The sequence below is a fragment of the Sander lucioperca genome, chromosome 14 (genome assembly GCF_008315115.2).
Source record: "Sander lucioperca isolate FBNREF2018 chromosome 14, SLUC_FBN_1.2, whole genome shotgun sequence".
NCBI lineage: Eukaryota > Metazoa > Chordata > Actinopteri > Perciformes > Percidae > Sander > Sander lucioperca.
The window spans coordinates 22534455-22553380 of record NC_050186.1 but is presented as its reverse complement, the minus strand read 5'-3'; the positions used below and the strand labels follow the sequence as shown (position 1 = coordinate 22553380).

At 40.1% G+C, this 18926-nt stretch overlaps 1 protein-coding gene across 5 annotated transcripts in view; it reads right to left on the bottom strand.

The window, feature by feature from the left end:
* The window catches only part of rgs3a (regulator of G protein signaling 3a), a 160544-nt gene that overhangs the window by 28234 nt on the left and 113384 nt on the right, over positions 1-18926 (bottom strand). For all 5 annotated transcript variants that reach the window (XM_031277731.2, XM_031277735.2, XM_031277736.2 and 2 more), the window contains one exon: positions 16154-17131. In XM_031277731.2, the coding sequence (XP_031133591.1) occupies positions 16154-17131 (978 nt within the window). The remainder of the gene's footprint in view (positions 1-16153; positions 17132-18926) is intronic.

Genomic DNA, 18926 nt, shown 5'->3' with positions numbered 1-18926 from the left:
TCCTGAGAGGGAGCCAGGATGAGCAAATCGTCCAGATAAAACAGGACTCTGACGCCTTTTTATTTTCTGCAACGGCTGAAGTGCCGTCTCCATGCACTTGGAAAAAGTGCGGGGGGCCAGTGAGTAACCGAACGGTAGTCGGTTGTACTGAAAATGGGCCCCTTGGAACAGAAGCGCAGGAATCTCCTGTGTTTGGGAATGATTTGGATGTGAAAGTATGCGTCTTTCGCCACGCCATGACTCTGGACAACGCCACCGTGGACGCCGTGGTCAGGGTGAGGATCGCGGTCATAGCTTTGCCAATCTCCGTGACTAGCTCCGGAGGAGGAGCTCCTGGAGTAGGCTAATGGCCATGGCAGAGGCGGCGGAGGCTAGCAAAGCTATATTGTTCTGTGCCGCGAGACCCTGGGCCGCACACTGGTGTGACCGGTCAGTGACCTGAGCACATAGGCTACCTGATCCATGGGGCGAAGGAGGCGTAGGCTTCCGATGGCTGAAAAAAAGTGGCCTTCGGAAGCAGGATGGACGCCAGACTCTGCTCCAGAGGGGGGACCAAAGGGAAGCCCGCTTCTGTGTCGCCTTGAACCCGGGTAAACGGGGCGTAGCGAAAGACGGGAGCCTTCAGTTTCCCGGGCTGGGAGAGCGCCTCTTCCACAAACGGCCGAAGCTCCGTGAAGCGCGGCCAGAGTGGGGCCCGTGAGGAGGGCGGCTCCTGAGCATAAACATCCCCGCTCAAGAGTCCGCGAGCGGGGGCTAGAAGCTCAGCCGGGAGCGCTATACCTCTCTGGTCTGCCGCCTTTTGATGATCTCCGGCAGATCCAAAAGAGAGGGTGGAGCCGCCTGAGGCAGAGGGGAAGACCGCTGGAGCGGTGCCCTTGGCCATTCCGGAGATGGGGAGAGCCGCAATGGGAGGGCATCGATCCCCGTTTCAAGGTCCAGATCTCCCAGGGGGAGGAGGGACAGCCGGTGACGGAGGCGTTATCCAAGAGAATCGAGCCATCGGACTCGTGCTCGTCGATAAAGCCTTCCTCCGGCGGATCCAGGGTGTTGACGGATTGCCGTCTGTCTGCCCAGCTGCCATCCCCTTCCCCGCTAGCCTGACACTCCAGAAAAGCTTCCGCCCGCCGATAAGCTCTTTAGATGGCAGGCGGATGCAGAACTGGCAGGAGGCGTCGGGGGTGAGAGCCTGACACTCCAGAAAGCTTCCGCCCGCCGGTTAAGCTCTTTAGATGGCAGGCGGATGCAGAACTGGCAAGAGGCGTAAGCGGCGCCAAGGCAGGTCTCACAGCGGGGATGGAGGTCCGGCGGCAGGATGCAGCCAGTCTGGCAGGTGGGGCAGAGGTGAACACCGCTGGAAGTCGAGCTTGTCTTCATACTGCTAGCTTGAAGAAAAAGTGGGAGCAGAGCTACGGGTCCGCTCTGTTTATATACAGTATTTGCGGACGTAGTTGAAGCCCGAGCGGCACGCTAGGGCGGGAAAGAAAATCTTCACGACTGCGCATGCGCAAAGGGATAAACCCAATAGCGTGGCTTAGAGGGCGAAGCCTATACGAAATAGAATAATGAGTTACAGTAATCTAGATGGCCTGAAGACAAAAGCGTGAATGAGAGCTTGTGCATCGCATTGTGCATTGTTTTTGGTTTGAAAGATTAGGTTGGGAGTTTTATTGCAGAATCCAAATGTCTTTGTCTAGTTATTATAGTTATTACAGTTGCACAGCCATTTATCATACAGTAATTACTGTACTGTATCAGTCTTATAATAAATAACTACAGTGATCAAGTTGGATTTAACTTGATGGTATTTATGTATTCATAGGCAACAACTCCTCCTAACAATACAACCATATAGGTTTTTTTTATTCCTACCCTCTAATACGATGCACAGAAGCATTTCATAAATTGGCGACTCCAGCGGTTGCAGGAAATATGATGCACAAGGGCGTTTTCTGTCCTCAAATGAAAAAGAAAAAGATTGTGGTTTGGATTAAATTTTTTCATTTCTTTAGTTCATTTCCGGATGGGCACGTGAAGCAGAACGCGAGGCAGTTCTGTTTGTTTGGTAAAGTTAAAAAAAAAACATGATTACTTTTATTTTCAAACAGGACACGAACCCCGGTCTCCTGGGTGAAAGTCCTGTGTTTGTTTGACGGGGAGAGGAAAGGGGAGAGAGAGGGGGAAGACATGCAGGAAATCGTCCAGGTCGGACTCAAACCCTTCTACGTCGAGGCATACACCTCTATATATGTGCAACTGCTCTAGCAACTGAGCTAACCCGGCCACACAATATGCTATTGTTTAATGACTTAATATATAATAGCATCCTGGTGTTCTTGTTTGCATAATAATAATAATAATAATAATATTTATGCTTTGTAGTTCTGTGTGGTCTTTGTTGTTCATCTGTTTTGATCTTTTTACTCATGTAAGGTGTCCTTGAATGTCAAGAAAGGCGCCCATAAATAAAATGTACTATTATGTTTGCGTATTACAAGGGAGAAGTTATGTTAATGTACAAAATGGTCACTGCATCACTGCAGACACATTCCTCATGCTTAATTGCAATACTGTTTTTAAACATTTATGTTAATGACGTCCATCACATTGTCACACTGTCTTGATGTTGCAACATGGGGCTGGTTGCCAATCCCACTACTAATTCCACTCTCCTTCAGTCCCTGCCGACAGCTCTGCATCACTGAGCTCTATGTGGTAACACCTTGAGAAAGATAATTGTAATGTCTACGTCAAGTGGTAAGGTGTTATAAGGTACAGGTGCTACTTTTGGCCAATTATTACTTAGTTTATGTATTGCAGTATACCATTTTAGCTTTCTGACAAAAACAGAAATTTGATTCTGAAAATAATTTACTCAAAAAAACATAATTTGAATTATTTTTGCTATTTATTCCATAAACTGTGAGAAAATGGAAAAATAGATACTGTCTTGCTGGCAAACTGAATATAGTTTATTACATGTGGGACATACTACAGTTTGTTGTAACCACCCTTAAAGTTTATGTAAGAATTTCTCCCATCTTGCGGTGAAATTGTATATGACAACCAACTGAATATTACTTTCTAGCCCCTCCTCCTGCGGTGGCCGAACCCAAAATTAGCTCTCTCCATCGTTTACACGCAGCTGTTCTAGCCACTCCAATATTAACTTTGGTCTTGTTGCTTTGCCTGTCGCGTTGTCGTTTTAATTCTCTTTTTCGCTTCCCTGGCGAGTAATCTCCCCCTTGCATTCATCACGGTGCCAATAGTTGTAAGAGGGCGAAATGCGGCGGTATGTCCCTCTTTGGCTAATGTATTTTAAAGATGGAGGCGCTACCTGGCTGCCGTCATTTGAGTGAGTCGCTCGTATGTATTCTGAATGATTATGAATGTCAGATTCTACGCTTACGAGAATACTTTGATTAGTTGGTAGAAGTAATTACACATGAATGAGTACATATTTGTGAAAGAACAAAGGGGTTTTTGCTAAGAATCAACTCAAAAAATTACACAATGTAGGTTTAAGTGACTGCTACAAACTTCAGTGTCAACCAAAAAAAAGGTTATTCAACCCAACTAAATGTTTTATTTCATGATGCACGCCTTATTCTAACACCAAGGAGTGAACTTTGATTTCCCTATCTCTACCTCCAAGGATGATTGTTCCCTTGACCCTGTTCCCATCCTGAGAGGACAGCATGTGTGCTCCCATCATCCCACCAGCATTGTTCGCCCTGCCTCCTGGGGAGTGTGAGTGATTGTGTGTGTCTGTCCTATTTCTACATGTGCTGCTAAACAGTTGCCTGTGTCTAATGGTGCTTTTCCATTACATGGTACCAGCTCGACTCGCCTCGACTCTACTCGCCTTTTTTGGTTTTCCATTACGAAAAAAGTACCTGGTACCTGCTAACAGGTACTTTTTTTAGTACCACCTCAGTCGAGGTTCCAAGCGAGCTGAGGCGAGCCGAAAAGGTGACGTGAAAGCGACAGACGGGGGTGTCCTGAACAAACCTGCTATTTTTAAACAGTTTAGCCAACTGTTTTTTTTTTTGCTGCCTCCAGCTTCATTTGAAACAAAATGTGTCTTCTGGCAACACACACCTTCCACGTTCTGTGTGTGTGTCGTGTTGTTTACAGTTCTGCAGAGGCTCCGGCGGCTTTCGCCGTAGCCTAACTACACACACACATGGCCGGCTCGACGCACACACCAGCGCACAAGTATAAACAGGTTACATGCTGATGTGGAACACATAACTGGCATACAGATAAAGTACGGTGTGTTCTTGTTACAGTATTTCACTGTATGTACAATTTTTACACCAGAGACAGAATACACCGGGACTTGAACAAAAAGTTGTGTATCCTACACACACTGAACAATTTCCAAACAGCTTCCTGAACATGGTCCTGGATGTGCATTTACAGGTTCAATTACTGATTTCAGGTGCTGAAGGTATTTATAAACACTGCTCTCATCATCTTTTTGAGAATTCTTCATCAAATTATCTTAAAGGTGCAGTGTGTAAGGTGTTCACAAACTTTTTCATGAATATTTACCACCACCATCAATTCCAAGTATTCTTTTTGGCTTGAAATTGTAAATTTGTATTTGCATGAACTGGGGTAGACGCTCCATATTCATGCGCCATCTTGAAATACGTTAGCCGGTAAGGGACATACAGGACATAGTGCTCCGCCTTTCGCGTTTTCGCTGTCACATGATAAACTCACAGGTGCTGCTAATGCTGCTAATGCTGCTAATGGGTATCGTAGCTTCCTGGCCCCGGCAAGTTTGAAGAAGGAAACATGGAGGACCACACATATTCAAAATACAAATTTCAGGAACAGGAGTCTTCTTCTTCGCCCAGAAAAAGAAAAAGGATATTGAAAAGAGCAAGAGACCGGCTTTTTGAAGTGTGAAGGCTACCGTAGCTGTAATACATACTTTGAACTGCGTGGTGCGAGAGAGTTGATTGCGATATATGATCTCAACGCTCAATGGGAGAAATTCCTACACATTGGACCTTTAATAAGATAACACAAATTTTAGGCAAAGCCTTGAGAGAACAGGTCATATAGTGTGACTGTTTGCACAGTGACATTGTTGAGCAAGTGAGACATTATAAATGCAGGTCAGGATTCTGCACATCTGTGAACTGAATTAAACCTGGATCTTTACAATGGCCACTCTCCATCCTGACCACAATGTTCAACAACATTAATATGGTTGAATCACTTTCCACTGCACTATTTCAACGTGTGTCTCCTTTATCTCTTTGTGCTGGTATTTGTCTATTTAGTATATAGGTCAGGTCAACTTCATTCAGTATCTTTGAACATTTGTAATCCATAGGGTGTGCATTTGTTTGTGTGTGTACGTATATGCGATAAACCATCTATCAACATTTATGTAACCATATTCCAGATTCAGCCAAAATACTGCCATGGCAACAAGCACTGTAAACACCTCCATTTGAACACACACAAGACACAACTATCCTCTATCATCTATCATCTCTTGGATTAGGTGAACATCAGGAGAGGGCTTTGTTGCACCAGTGACAGCATCCAAAGTCCTGTCACTTAATGACCTAAATTCATACACTGTAGGGCATTAAGGTGGGCAGAATGCGTGGGTCTGCTGAAATAGGTCCAGTTACTAAGTGCCATGACATCAGGTCATCACGTCTTCTGAAAGAAAGACATCATCAAAGCCCTGAACACTGTTTTCATTTAAAAGGTCACTGAGGAAATGCGATTGCTGATAATAACTGCTACATATTCCCCTAAAATAGTTACCATATTATCCTACGTTGCGTGTGACGCCTTTCGGTTATTGTATTAGTCATGTTCATCGTCATCTTTATTTCCTCAGTTAAACCAGTTGAGACTAACTGAAACAATGTCCTTTCACACCATTTGGCAGACTGGATTGTATGCTATTTTGTCCTTTTTCATGTATAGCATTCACAAGGAACAATGTCCCTGCTGTTACGTTGTCACAATTTTTTTCAAATGTCAATACTGTTAGCAAGTGTCATGCATAGAAGCAATCTGTTACCATGAGAAAATAGGTACTGAGCCAAAGGCCGCTGTGTGCTGTAATTCAATGTTTGACTTTTGCTCGCGTTCCTCTGTTCAAATTGGAAACAAAACAAAACAAAACATTTTTTTAGAATCAAAGGAAGCTATTATATCCCTCATTTTCATTGTATTACATGAAACATCAGCGTTTATGGATGGAAACAGCCTGTTCCCACACTCCTTCACACACAGATCAAAGCAGTAAAAGCAGAAACTATCCAGGTAGCCCATTAAAAAAAATCAATAATTACAAACATTGCTAACAAATAATCAAGAGGAATTCTTGTTTAGCCTTTGTGGTGGGGATTTGTGAAAGGGTGTAAGCGTCCATGTGGAGCCTACTTAGTGTTTTAGTAGTAGAACAGAGAAAGAGGGAGAGAGAAAGAATACAGGTTAACAGGCTGAGGCCATGTGGGAGCTTCCCTGGCAGGGAAGGATTAGCGTGGTAAGCTTTAAACTCTCATGAGGTCACAAGCAGTTACAAAGTTCCCTAAGTCAAATAGATTTAATTTCAGGGGGGAAAGTGTATTACGTTGTTTTGGGAAATTATCTTAAATAATCCTGCAGGCGTTTGCAAATTCTGACTCTCAACCCATTTGAGCACTTTGAGTTTTAAACCTTTAATTAAACAAATATTAAATGTTTCCTTTAGATACAGCACGTACAAGTTTTAATTTGTTTTTGATGCCTCTATCTATGTGTCTGTTTCATACACTATTTTAAATGAATTCAAACATGAAGTGTAAGGATAGCAACATAAGACTGCAGAAATAAAGCAATCAAAAGATTCCATAATATTTATCAACTATTCATCCATCTATAAGACACCTTTACACACACATAATTTGAAAATCTGAGAATTATAGCGAAAACGCATTTATCATCCTGACTTTTGGCAGGAAAAAAATAAATGTAATAAGCAGATGTGAAGAATTCATATAATAATAATAAGTTATGTCATTTGACAGTCAAAGTCACAATAACATGTCTCCATCAGGATTGCTTCCAAGAAGGCTCTGTTTTGTTATCACAGTTGATCAACTGGCAATGAATGTTCTCCTTCCTGTCAGCATGGCTGGCTATCTATGAACCCAAAATATCTTATGTTCTTGTCTCAGTGTGTCAGAAGATACCATCCCAGAAAGATGTGTATATTTAGTAAACAGGATGCAAACGAAAAAAATTGCTAAACCCCTCCCATGAATAGCGATTGTCGAATGAGAAGCCTATCAAGCTTTGGATTTCCCCATATTTTGAAGCATGGAGCTCTAAGAGCGATACTACCCTGTGTTTTTAGCCTCTCCCAAACCAAAAACACATGAGTAAACGTTTAAGGAATGGATTGAACAGTTCATCTGCTCTAATGTGAGCAGTGACTTGTTGTAATATATCCAAAGCCAAGGATAATATTATAAACTAACTCAATTATTTTACAGACTACATTAGAAAAATCCCTGTTCAGGACTGGAACATCCACATTGTGGAAGTTTGTCCTGCCAAAATCTAGCTCCAGCCAAATCTCATTACCAGTTAGTACTCATTCTCAAAGCATTTCTCTTGAAAAAGTGAAGCATTAAATCTTGAATCTAACCCATGTGTTTCTCCAAGTATGTTTGTTTATAGTAAGCATCCCATTAAAAAGTAAGCTTGAGATGGAGTTTCCAACCAAGTAATGGTTTTAGCTAATGAGCTAATGCTAGCTAACTACAGTATCTACAGTTAATCAAAACCTCTTGTGACCGTTGACATTTCAGCCAATGAAATTGTCATTGTCAATAATGAAATGAGAAGCCTGCTTTTATTGGCCTCTGTTAAATCAAACTGCAAATAAACTGCATGTGCCATGCTAGATTTAAAAGCTTGACAGACATAGCAACAGTAACTAAGGAGAGCAAACCTTAGCAAAGGGTCAAATCTTTTCTTCTTTTTAATCTTACAATACCTACAGTCTATAATGCAATAAGTAGACTGTGTGTGTGTGTGTGTGTGTGTGTGTGTGTGTGTGTGTGTGTGTGTGTGTGTGTGTGTGTGTGTGTGATTTAAAAGTACCATAACTTCTTGTAATGTGTCAAGACTGTACGTCAAGGTTGTAAATAACTAAAATGGATTTATGTCTGTAAACAGAACTTGCAAAGGAATCAGTAATATGTGTCTGTCCATGAAAAATAGATGGGAATTTGCTTATTTTTTATTATTGCATTAGATGGATGCAAACTATGTGTATCAATACCTGACTGCAACATCTCATGTCTGATTGTTTTATTGTGCTCTTCCTATGCTCTCTTTACTGTGCAGTCCCCTTTCTTTTTTGAGCAAGTGATAAGAAATCCTAAATCTTCTGTCTTATGTAACTACTTCCTTTTGGGGCAATCATACTGTATATATTGCCTTCCATAATATGGGTGCACTCTTGCAAGTAAAGTCAACATCATTTTATTGTCAACTGTGACGTAAAACACCATAAACTGAAAAACATCACATTCAGTTCCTTTGCATTTTTGTCAATAGATACTTGAGTGACTGGAAACTCTGTTGACTGTCCTGGAAGCTTGTTCAGTTTGCTCAGTAAATATTTACACGTTACTCATTTAGAGTTTCACTGGACATAAACAGTCTGGCTGCATCTCACATGGATTTGAACCCTGGAGCCATTTTGTCTCTTCCAGGCCATTCACTGTAAAGTCAAACAGAAGACAACCCCTCTTGTTTACCTATACTATCAATTCAGTGTGTCCCAGTGCTGTCATTGAATATGTGCTGATTCTGATGTACACCTTATCCCCCAGCAAATTACCTGTGGAATATATTTTGTTTTATATTTGGACAAAACAGCACTTAAAGGGATGCTCATTGCTGGTTAGTATTTTTAAATTGTTTCCACGAACCTCTTATGCAGTTCATTCAGTAACATGAACAAGATACTATTATTAGCTCTGGTCACGAGTGCTGACCCACTGCAGTCTTGATATCAACAAGTGCTGTTCTCTTTCATACTATGACCTTTGAGCTAAGGGTTAGGTAACTACAAGGAACATGCATCTAGATATGTAGCTGAGGTACTGGAGGATGGCTTAACAGTACACCAAGTTTACTGATATTTTTCTACGTGGCCTAAAATAGCATGTTGAGGTTCCTCTAACTGTTTATCTTGTTTATCCAGGAAATTGAAGACTCACTATACTCTGAAGGTTCAATACTCCAAACATGTTGTTGTAAAATATTTTTTGTGTACTTTACCCTTTGTATAATATTCTAAAAGGTATCTTTATAAGGTAAAACAAATATTATTGCACAGACACTTTATTGTTATTGGCGTTTCAAATTATGTCTATTATAGCCCATAGAACAGACCATATAAAAAGAAAAAAGTGAAGTCAGTCCAGACTGAATAATAATAATAATAATAATAACAATAATAGTATAATAGCTTGCATTTATAGAAAAAAACAAATAACACAAGAACAGAAAATAATGGTAGTAATGTTTTCCGTAGAGAACAGATTTTACAAAGGAATTTTTGTACACACATGACAACAGGCTGTTTGTATGGGTGTGCTTGGATTTAGCCTCGAGGACAAAGGTGAGTCACTTAGATTAGATAAAGCTATGTGTACTGTTTGCCTCTTGTTAGATTGCCCAGTAGTGTTACAAATATAGCATAACATGCAGCGTTTTGCGTAGTTCTGACAGTAGCCTAAATCATTTATTTAGATTTTCCCTGTTTCACTCTTCTTTCATCACCAGGCTAAAGCAGCAATATTTAAATAACTATAGAACATTAATTTAGTTGTGCAGTAGCCTACAGGTTTGTTTCAGACAGAAATAATAGATGGGCTGATTGTGTGTATGGTACACCATCATTAAATGGTAATTGCTGTCTAGAGTGTTGGATTTTGAATGTTGTTCAAGCCAAACAAGAGACTTCATCTCCCTATTGTTTCCACTGTTAAATATAATAAAAGAAAACATTATTAATAAACTATTTTTCAGTTTTCACAGTTTTACATTTAGATTGGGAAAAAGGACAGAGAAGTGATGATGTAGAAATGATAAGGATAGAAGGATAGAAGCAAATGTTGCTCGGTCCGATTAACAGTTCTGTATCATTGTGTTCCTCACCGTCTGTAACAAAAGTCAGATCTGTAGTAATGTTAGTCACCTGGCTGGAAGTTTGTACAACAATTCGTATTCATCCTGTAGGGGTCCATTGCAACATACCAACTTTATTTATGTGTGTGTGTGTGTGTGTGTGTGTGTGTGTGTGTGTGTGTGTGTGTGTGCGTGTGCGTGTGTGCATGCGTACATGTGCGCGCACGTGTGCTGCACCACACTGGCAGCACCACCTGTTAGCACACCTGTTTTCAAGTATGAATGCATGCTAACCTATTTTCATTTGTACTCTGCACCCCTGTGTATCCTTGACACAACGCAGGAATGTAAGCCATCTCACAACCACCAGTAAACACATTAAAATTGTTTCCACCCCAACGTCTGGAAAGACAGCTGATATTTATCCAGATTTCAAACAAAAATGTAGGCCCCATAAACAAAATGTTTGGTCTGCCTAAGCCAAAAGCGCTGGGTCAGATACACACGCGTCTGTTGTAACAACATCCGTGTGGATGCGACAAATTCACAAACTGAAACAAGATGATGGATAGTGTGGTGTCTGGAAAAAAAACAGGGAGGATTTGAGGGTTTGGACAGCAAGATGAGAATTGTATGTAATGGTCTGATTGGAAAGAACATGCAGTGGTTTCGGCCTATATGGCTATGTATTGCATGCCTCTGTTGCCTTGAAATGGATATTAGGATTTTTCAGTCTCTGAAGTTCTGAGGCTACCAATTGTGAAACAGATCAGTGAATCCTTTTTAAATTACTTCTGGACTCTCATTCTTTTAAATTTCCATTGTTGTTGTTTTACTACCCTAAACATTTTAATGGAGCTTTTATGGTGCCTGTAGTAGCAAAACATTCTTTGTTGACATTTATAAACCAGCCATAGTTTATATTTTCTTTAACCATTGATGGTCTCTATATTTGGCTATGTCATCTAGAAGAGGCTTTACATAGACCATTAAAAACAGATTGAAACTGTCCTCAACATAGAGGCAAATTATATCCTGTTGAATGTCAGTGCAGCTGAGTGCTCTTTGTTTGTTCACCAATTTAAATCCTAAACGGGCTGTGTCTTGCAATAGCAATAGCAAAACCTGTTAGCAATCCATTGTAAAGTAGTTATTTTCAATGGTATTTTTGTGGTTAACGTATTGTTAAAACACACCCAATCTTAATACTAATATGACAGATATAGTCTTGAACAATCATTTTTGTCATTCTACTGTTTGTTTTGCATTTATACCTCTAAAAGGAAACCATTTTAGTCTACTTTTTGTTAAGGTTTATGACTTTTCACAAAATATCTGTAGAGGAGCGCTTCCACGACAAATTGTTTGCTTGAGGTGCTCTTTGGATGGGACAATCATATATAGCAAAACTCAAGAAACTCCAAGCCACTCTCTTTAGAAAAATTAAAAAGCCTTTATTGTTATGGCTTGGTCATCTTAAACCTTTAAAAAAAACTCAGACTGTGGCCGGGTTGGATCAGTTGGTAGAGCAGGCACACATATATGGAGGGTCACTCCTTCACGCAGCTGCCGTGGGTTCGACTCCGACCTGCGGCCCTTTGCTGCATGTCATTCCCCTTCTCTCTCCCCTTTCATATCTTCATCTGTCCTGTGGAATTAAATGCCTAAAATGCCCAAAAATAATAATCTTTAAAAAAACTCATCAGGGACTGCTTTTTTAAAGAGAGTGCCTTGGAGTTTCCTGAGTTTCACACTTTTATGATTTTGTTTTAAAAAGTGACATATAAACCAGGTTTCATTTAGCAGATCGTTACTTTTAAGCGGTAGTCAAGAAAACTCTTAGTCAAAAAAACTTGACATTATTACTTTAGACCTGCTCTCTGTCTTTCTCTGGTTCTCCTTGCATTGACGATAGGCCACTAAAGACATCAAGCGAGAGGAAAAGATACAGAGCGGAAAGAAAGACAGGACTAGAGTCGCTGCTTGTTAATGGGCAAGTAAACACTGCCTGGCAAGACAAAAGCGAGGTGACAGGCAGAGAGAGGAGGGAGGGGAGAGGGCGTCAGACTCACACTGTCTTTTCCTCTTTCACACTTCTCCCTCTATAATGCCACATACACATAAGCTGAAGCTTATTTTCAAAGCCAAATAGTTGCACAGTAGGCATATGTGTGGCACCACACATAGGCCTACTGTGCAACTATTTGGCTTTGAAAAAAAGCTTCAGTAAAGTCCGACTCACTTTGTCTAAATTATGAATTGCACACAATCCAAAATAAAAAACATGTCCTTGCTACTTAATGCTAACTTACATTGAATTGTTGGACTTCTGAATGAATCAAAATTGGCATACAGTAGCAGGGAAGCTAAGGCTTACTTCTTGTTTCGTCTAAATTATGACTTATGATTATTAAAATAATTAATTAAATATAAATAAAATTATTTGAAATTGTATCATATTTCTAAAACTTTTAAAGCCATCTTTGAAAAATGCACATAAACGAAATTACAACTAATTCTAATTTAGCCTTTACTTATCAAACTTTTAAAGGAATTTTTTTTTTCATACCCCTTTAACGGGACAACCTGTACACCACTTATATGTAAGAACTGACTATAACCAGATTTCTCCCTGGAATACTGAAAATAAGCACCAAATCAATTTGAAAACTTTTTTATGATGTCATGAAATAAAGGCAGAGGTTGGACACACACACAAACACACATGCTCACATGCTGCACCTGGAGATGTCACAAGATTTATGAATGAGGGGGGGTTGACAGATCATTTTTAAATAATGGAAACACAAGCCTGAAAGCTGTGACCATGACGCCAAAAGGTAGTAAAATTACCCTTGAATCTGCCAAGACCAATAGGCTCCAGTCCTGTCTGCTGCATTCCTCCTCTGCACAGCTCACACACACACTGCCATTTAAGGCTACCGAGTGTGCTGACAGACTTTTGGAGGAGAGACAGATAAAACAGAGAAGGTCTTCTGATATTCTAAGATGACAGCGTGAGCACTTGGCCTCTGTCATTTGTGTATCAATAAAGTCTATGGGATGTCTCTGGAGCTCTGATATCACAGTCATTTCTATTTTCTCCCCATTTGCCTGCAATCTTTTTTTGAGTAACAGTCATTGCCAAAATGCATACTGATGTAATAGGTGTGCAGGTGTGCAGTTACAAACTACTATAAATAGTGTTGTTAAGAGAAATCAGTGCAGGGATGATGACCTGTCTGCATTCCAGATAAAGGGTAATAAGTGTAATAAAATAAATAAGAGAAATTATAAAACACATTACTTCATAGATAACAGGAAAGCGAGACACACAACGATTTGTTAATCAATGTGCATTACTCAAACTTGGCCAAAGTGAAGAGAGAAAAGATGTGATGCACACTTACAGTATGTGAGGTTGCTGGGCAAACTGGCTATGACGCATGCTTCCCTCTGTTGGACAACTAGAACAACAACTACCTGCACTGCAATGAATGGCTCGCTGCACAAATCCTTATCAAATAGAAGTCGCAAAGTAATTATTTAAATATATTGAAAGAATATATTCAATTTTGTATTACAGTATTACCTTCCACCCACTATGCAGACGACAGTGGGTAAAAGTCAATCAACTGACTGTCAAAATGTCATGGAAGTTTTTCACTTTGCTATGATGCTAATGTATGTACATAATGGCACAAGTGTGTATGTAAGCATCAATTTATTTGTCTTTTCTTATGAAGAGATGTCAGTGTTTTGTAAAAAATATTAAAAAAAATAAAAACAATTCCGTTTAAGAAAATACGCACAATTTGGGTAAAAGTAGGAATGAATACTTACTAGCTGGTAGGATTGTTTTGGTAAATAGTGTCTTTATTTCGTTTTGTGTCATGTTTTGGGATTTCTTCAGTGTGTAAGTTAGCATGAAGGTAATTGTGCTGCGTAGTGTAAGCACAGTTAGAGTCAGAAGATTGCTTATGTTTGACTTCAGCAGAGCTTTTACAAATGCAAATGAAGCTGAGTGCCTTTTCTTGTGCAGTAAATATTTTAACACCATTAATCCACATACAATTTTGAGACTTGAATGCATCCTTAATTCGTAAATCTATTTTTCAAACTCCAGTTAGACTTTGTGTTAGAAATAGAACTGTAAATTCAGGCACAAGGCTGTCCTGGTATGCAACTTTAGTTGCAGTACACTGTTTATATGGCAACATATTTTATGTTAGGTTCAAACACTCCTATGACTACAGGATTCTTTTGTACTTGCTCTATTTTACCACTTGATGTCACCCTTTTTCCAGAAACCATTGAACTGAGCTGCTGGAAAAAGAAGGAATATATAGGAAAGAAAATTTGAGAGCGAAGCAGACGTTGTAATGCTCCAAGAGACTCGCTCAACTGAACTGGATGTCAAATTTTGGAGATCACAGCTATACACTACAGCCATGGAAGTAATAATTCAGCAGGGGTTGCTATACTTTTTCACAAATTCAAAGGAGAAGTTTTAGAAACCATGAAATTCTCTGAAGGAAGACGGGTGATGATAGTCATAAAGCAGGAAAATGTCATTTTTATTATATGCAATGCTTATGGTTATAACTCACATTCGTCCAACAAAAGTTTATTTGCCCAGATATCAAACAATGCCAAACTATTTCTCGACAAATATATTGACTCCTATATTGTCTTTGGGGGTGACTTCAATGAATGTGTAGATTCCAGTGTTGATAGATTCCCCCCCAAATTGAGTATCCTTGTGTTCTGATCTTTCCTTGGTAGACACTTGGCGATTTTTAAACCCTGACCTAATGGACTTCACCTAGTCAAACAAAAACCTATCACTTAAATCTAGGATCAACCTTTTTTTGATATCTCAATCTGCTATTCATTTTGTTATATATATATATATATATATATATATATATATATATATATATATATATTACATTCAGTTGCTCCGTTCTCTGATCATAAGCTGATAACAATTATAATATAATATAATTATAATACTACATCGCTATGAGGTTATTGGAAGATGAATAATGCCTTATTAAAAGATGAAAGTTTCAATAACAGTATTAAAGACCTTATAACTGAAATCTTTTCCAACTTCACTGAGGGATGTAAACAAAAATGGGAGTTCTTTATAAGTACAAGACCAGATGTATTGCCATTAAGAGATGTGAAGTTCTAAAAGCTAATCGAAATCACATGGAAACTAAATGAATGAATGAATTCCTGATATTAACTGGAAAAGAGCTTGGTTGTTACCTAGTAAATACTGCATTACAAATAAAGTGAAGGAGGTTAAATTCAAAATTCTTCATAAAATATACCCCGTGAATGTTACTGTAGCCAAATATGCAGACATGTTTGTTCCTTCTGTGGTGATATGGATGAAACACTATCACACCTATTTTTTGAATGTGAGAAAACTAAAACATTTCTCAGTGACTTAAATAGTCACCTTTTGGATCCACCTTACCCTCTTAGCGTAAAAGCTTTTCTTTTTTATTATGATAATCCTGATAATAACACTTTGGAATATGTAGTGAAGTTTTTTTATTCATAAACAGAAATGGCAAAAAGGACAGCCTTCCTTCCAGGTATTTAAGTTAGAAATAGATTTGCTCCTTAAATCACTTCATATAATTAAAAATAACCAACGAAATGATCGGCTTCTGCGTCTCCTCTACACAGTCTGGAAAACAGTTTTCCTCTTTGTTTAGTTTTGTATGTTGTATGTTTGTATGTTTTTGTATGGAAAACTGTATTGTCATACCATGACAGTGTATGATGTTTTGTGTATTTGTGTCTTTAAACATCAATAAAAAAAAATAAATAAAAAAAATAAGATCCCAGTATAAGTGTGTGTGTGTGTGTATGGTGTGCTTGTCTTAATACAATATCTGTATTTCTATAACTTTATTCCTGCATGACTCAATATTTATTATTATTTTAGTGCGATGCTGCTTACCTTCCTCCCAGAGAACAGCATACACAGCTGATGCATGGAGCCTCCGTTCTTGGTCAGCTCTTTCTTCAGGGTTTTAGGTGATGGGAGTGTCCAGCCGCCCTTGTGGTGCGCTCCCCCCGCCTCCAGGCAGTTGATGGCGTTGTCGGAGGTGAAACAAGGCGTGCGGGGGTCTTGCAGGAGGCTCCCTTCACTGTGGGTGCGCCTGCGGAGGGAATTCTGCACACTGAGCCCCCCTCCTCCATGCTTCTCACAGGTGGCCCCCTCCACCATGCTGCGGCGCTTGCTGTCACTACGCTGCAGGTAGGCATCGTCACTGTCGTCTTCATCCTCCTCCTCATCGGACTCCTCGTCTTCGTCTTCATCGTACTCTTCTTCGTCAGTGTTGGGCGAGGAGAGGGCATCGGCGCTGAAGGAGCGATCAAGGCGTAGTTCAGGGATGACGAATGAGGATGAGGAGGAGGACGGGGGAGCGTTGGTGTCTAGTGGCTCCGAGGCGTTGTCCTCATCTGTGTTTGACACCACCAGGTTTAGGTTGACCTCCTCTTCATTCCTCTCTCCCTCCTCCTCTCTTCCTTCTTCTTCTTTCTCTTCCCCCTCACTTCCTGCACTCTTTCTGCTGGCCCCATCATCCTCCTCTTCCTCTCTCCTGCTCTCCAAAGTATTCGCCTCTCTCCAGAGCTCCATCTCGTTCCCCTCCATGCTCCTCCAATCCTCGCCCTCGGTGGAAGGAGGTGGTGTGGGAGGCACCTTATGTCGCTCCTCAGATCCCACCAGACCCCCGAGAGGCATGTAGATCTCATCCAAAGGGGTGAGAGGATCTGAGGGGTGAGGACTGCCCAGGGTTGGGGGCTCTGAAGGACTGGATGGATACAGGCTGCTTTCCTCACCTTCTGAGCTGCGGGTGGGCAGATGGAGGCACACATCACCTCCTACTCCGCCCAGCTCACAGGAAGGGTCATCTAACTTAGGCTCCAACATCTAGAAAAGGGAACAGAGAAAGACAGAGGGAGAGAGCAGTTAGTCAAAACTGTTTGGACAATTAATGCTATATGCGTAAATCTAACGAGTTTAGCTTGGCATTATTGAGATTTACTTCACTGCCATTAGCAAATCCACCTATCGCAAGTATTTCATTAGCAGTCATTGAATTTGGTTTTGAAATATCTCTGTCATGCCAGATGTTGGAGTGATCGAGCTGTAATGCCAGGATCAGACCAGATGACATTCATGTTTGTTGAGAAGGTCACAATGTCAGATTAAGTGATCATAGTCCTGTCTGATCATAGCATTCAGTCTTTCATGACCTGCGAGCTTGGACAGGAGAGGCCGGAGCTAGACTTGCTCGATCAGGAACGTCTACAAACATGGCATCATGTAGCAAGTCAGGGATGTTGTCAAACTGGGCGAACGACAAGATAAGAATAATGACATGCTAGTCTTTCCATCAGGGTAGATGCAGATGCAAAGTGGGTTGTTTTTTACCTCATGGGATAAAACAGAAAATTGTTGTTCCCAATGCTCATTTTTATTCATACAACTGGCAAAAGGCTGAACTGCTAGAGATACACACACATTGTTATATCAGTGCCAATGAGTTCATATTGTGATTGTTTTGCTGCTATAGCTAATGCACCACACTGGAGCTTGCTGCACTGATTCAGTCAGACTAACTCGTACTGTGTCCTTAGGGGCCGTGGAATTTGAAAAAACAACCCAAACGTGTTAGCCACGCATCTGTTCACCCACTCATCTTGTCTCTGATATGTTGCTATCATTTCAACATACTGTAAATTTCTCTCTAGCCCAAATGACCACACGCATACAAGCCCTCCACTGCCCTCACCCACTTCCCAGGGCCACAATATCCCTGTCACACACTAATGTGTGCACACACACAGCACACTATCTGTCCTCACCCTCTGCCTTTAGCAATTTGTCTATATGACCTCCTTCCCAACATTTGCTGGTTGTAAGTAAGTAGGTATAAGTAAGTAAGTCAAACTTATTTAAAAAGTGCTTATCACAGATAAAAATCTGAAAATGCTTTACATAAAACATACAGGATGATACATGTTAAAAACACAATATACAATTAAAATGACAAAGTAATAGATAAGTGCAGAAAGCTTAACCAAAAGCGTGTTTAAAAAGGTAGGCCTTTAACAGATTTTTAAAACGGTCCACAGAATCAGCAGACCAGTTGTAAATGGTGCTTTAACTTATTGCGGCCCACAGTGCCCTCAGTGGGTGGATCATTACAAATGCATTTTGAGTGGGCCAACATTGTTCATACCCACAGAATTGTATTTCCAATTCGACTAAAGATCACAAAGTTGCTGAATATGTAAAACTGAATTGCGGAAATGTTTATAAAGTTATGCACAAAACTTTTTTCCATTTGATGTAATGATGCTGCCTACTGAGTTTGTTTTGTTCAAAATAAAATAAGTATAATTACATCAAGAAGTTACAGAGTATATAGTGAACTTAATATACAGTGTGGAAGAAAAAAAACATAAAATCAAAGCCATTTCAAGGAGAGTACGTGGGTTCACGAGGTTAATCAACTGTGTGCAGTATTAAGGAGATGAGAAGCAAACAGTATGAAGTATATTCTGTTTGGGGAATGTTTTATTTTTTCCATATAAAGTAGGTTTAAAGAGTGGATATGAACATGGAAATTTGACATGACATGAACTTAAATACAGTCCATGAAAATAAACTGCGGTAACAAAAATATCTGTTATTCAATGGGTTCATGAGTAAATTTGTG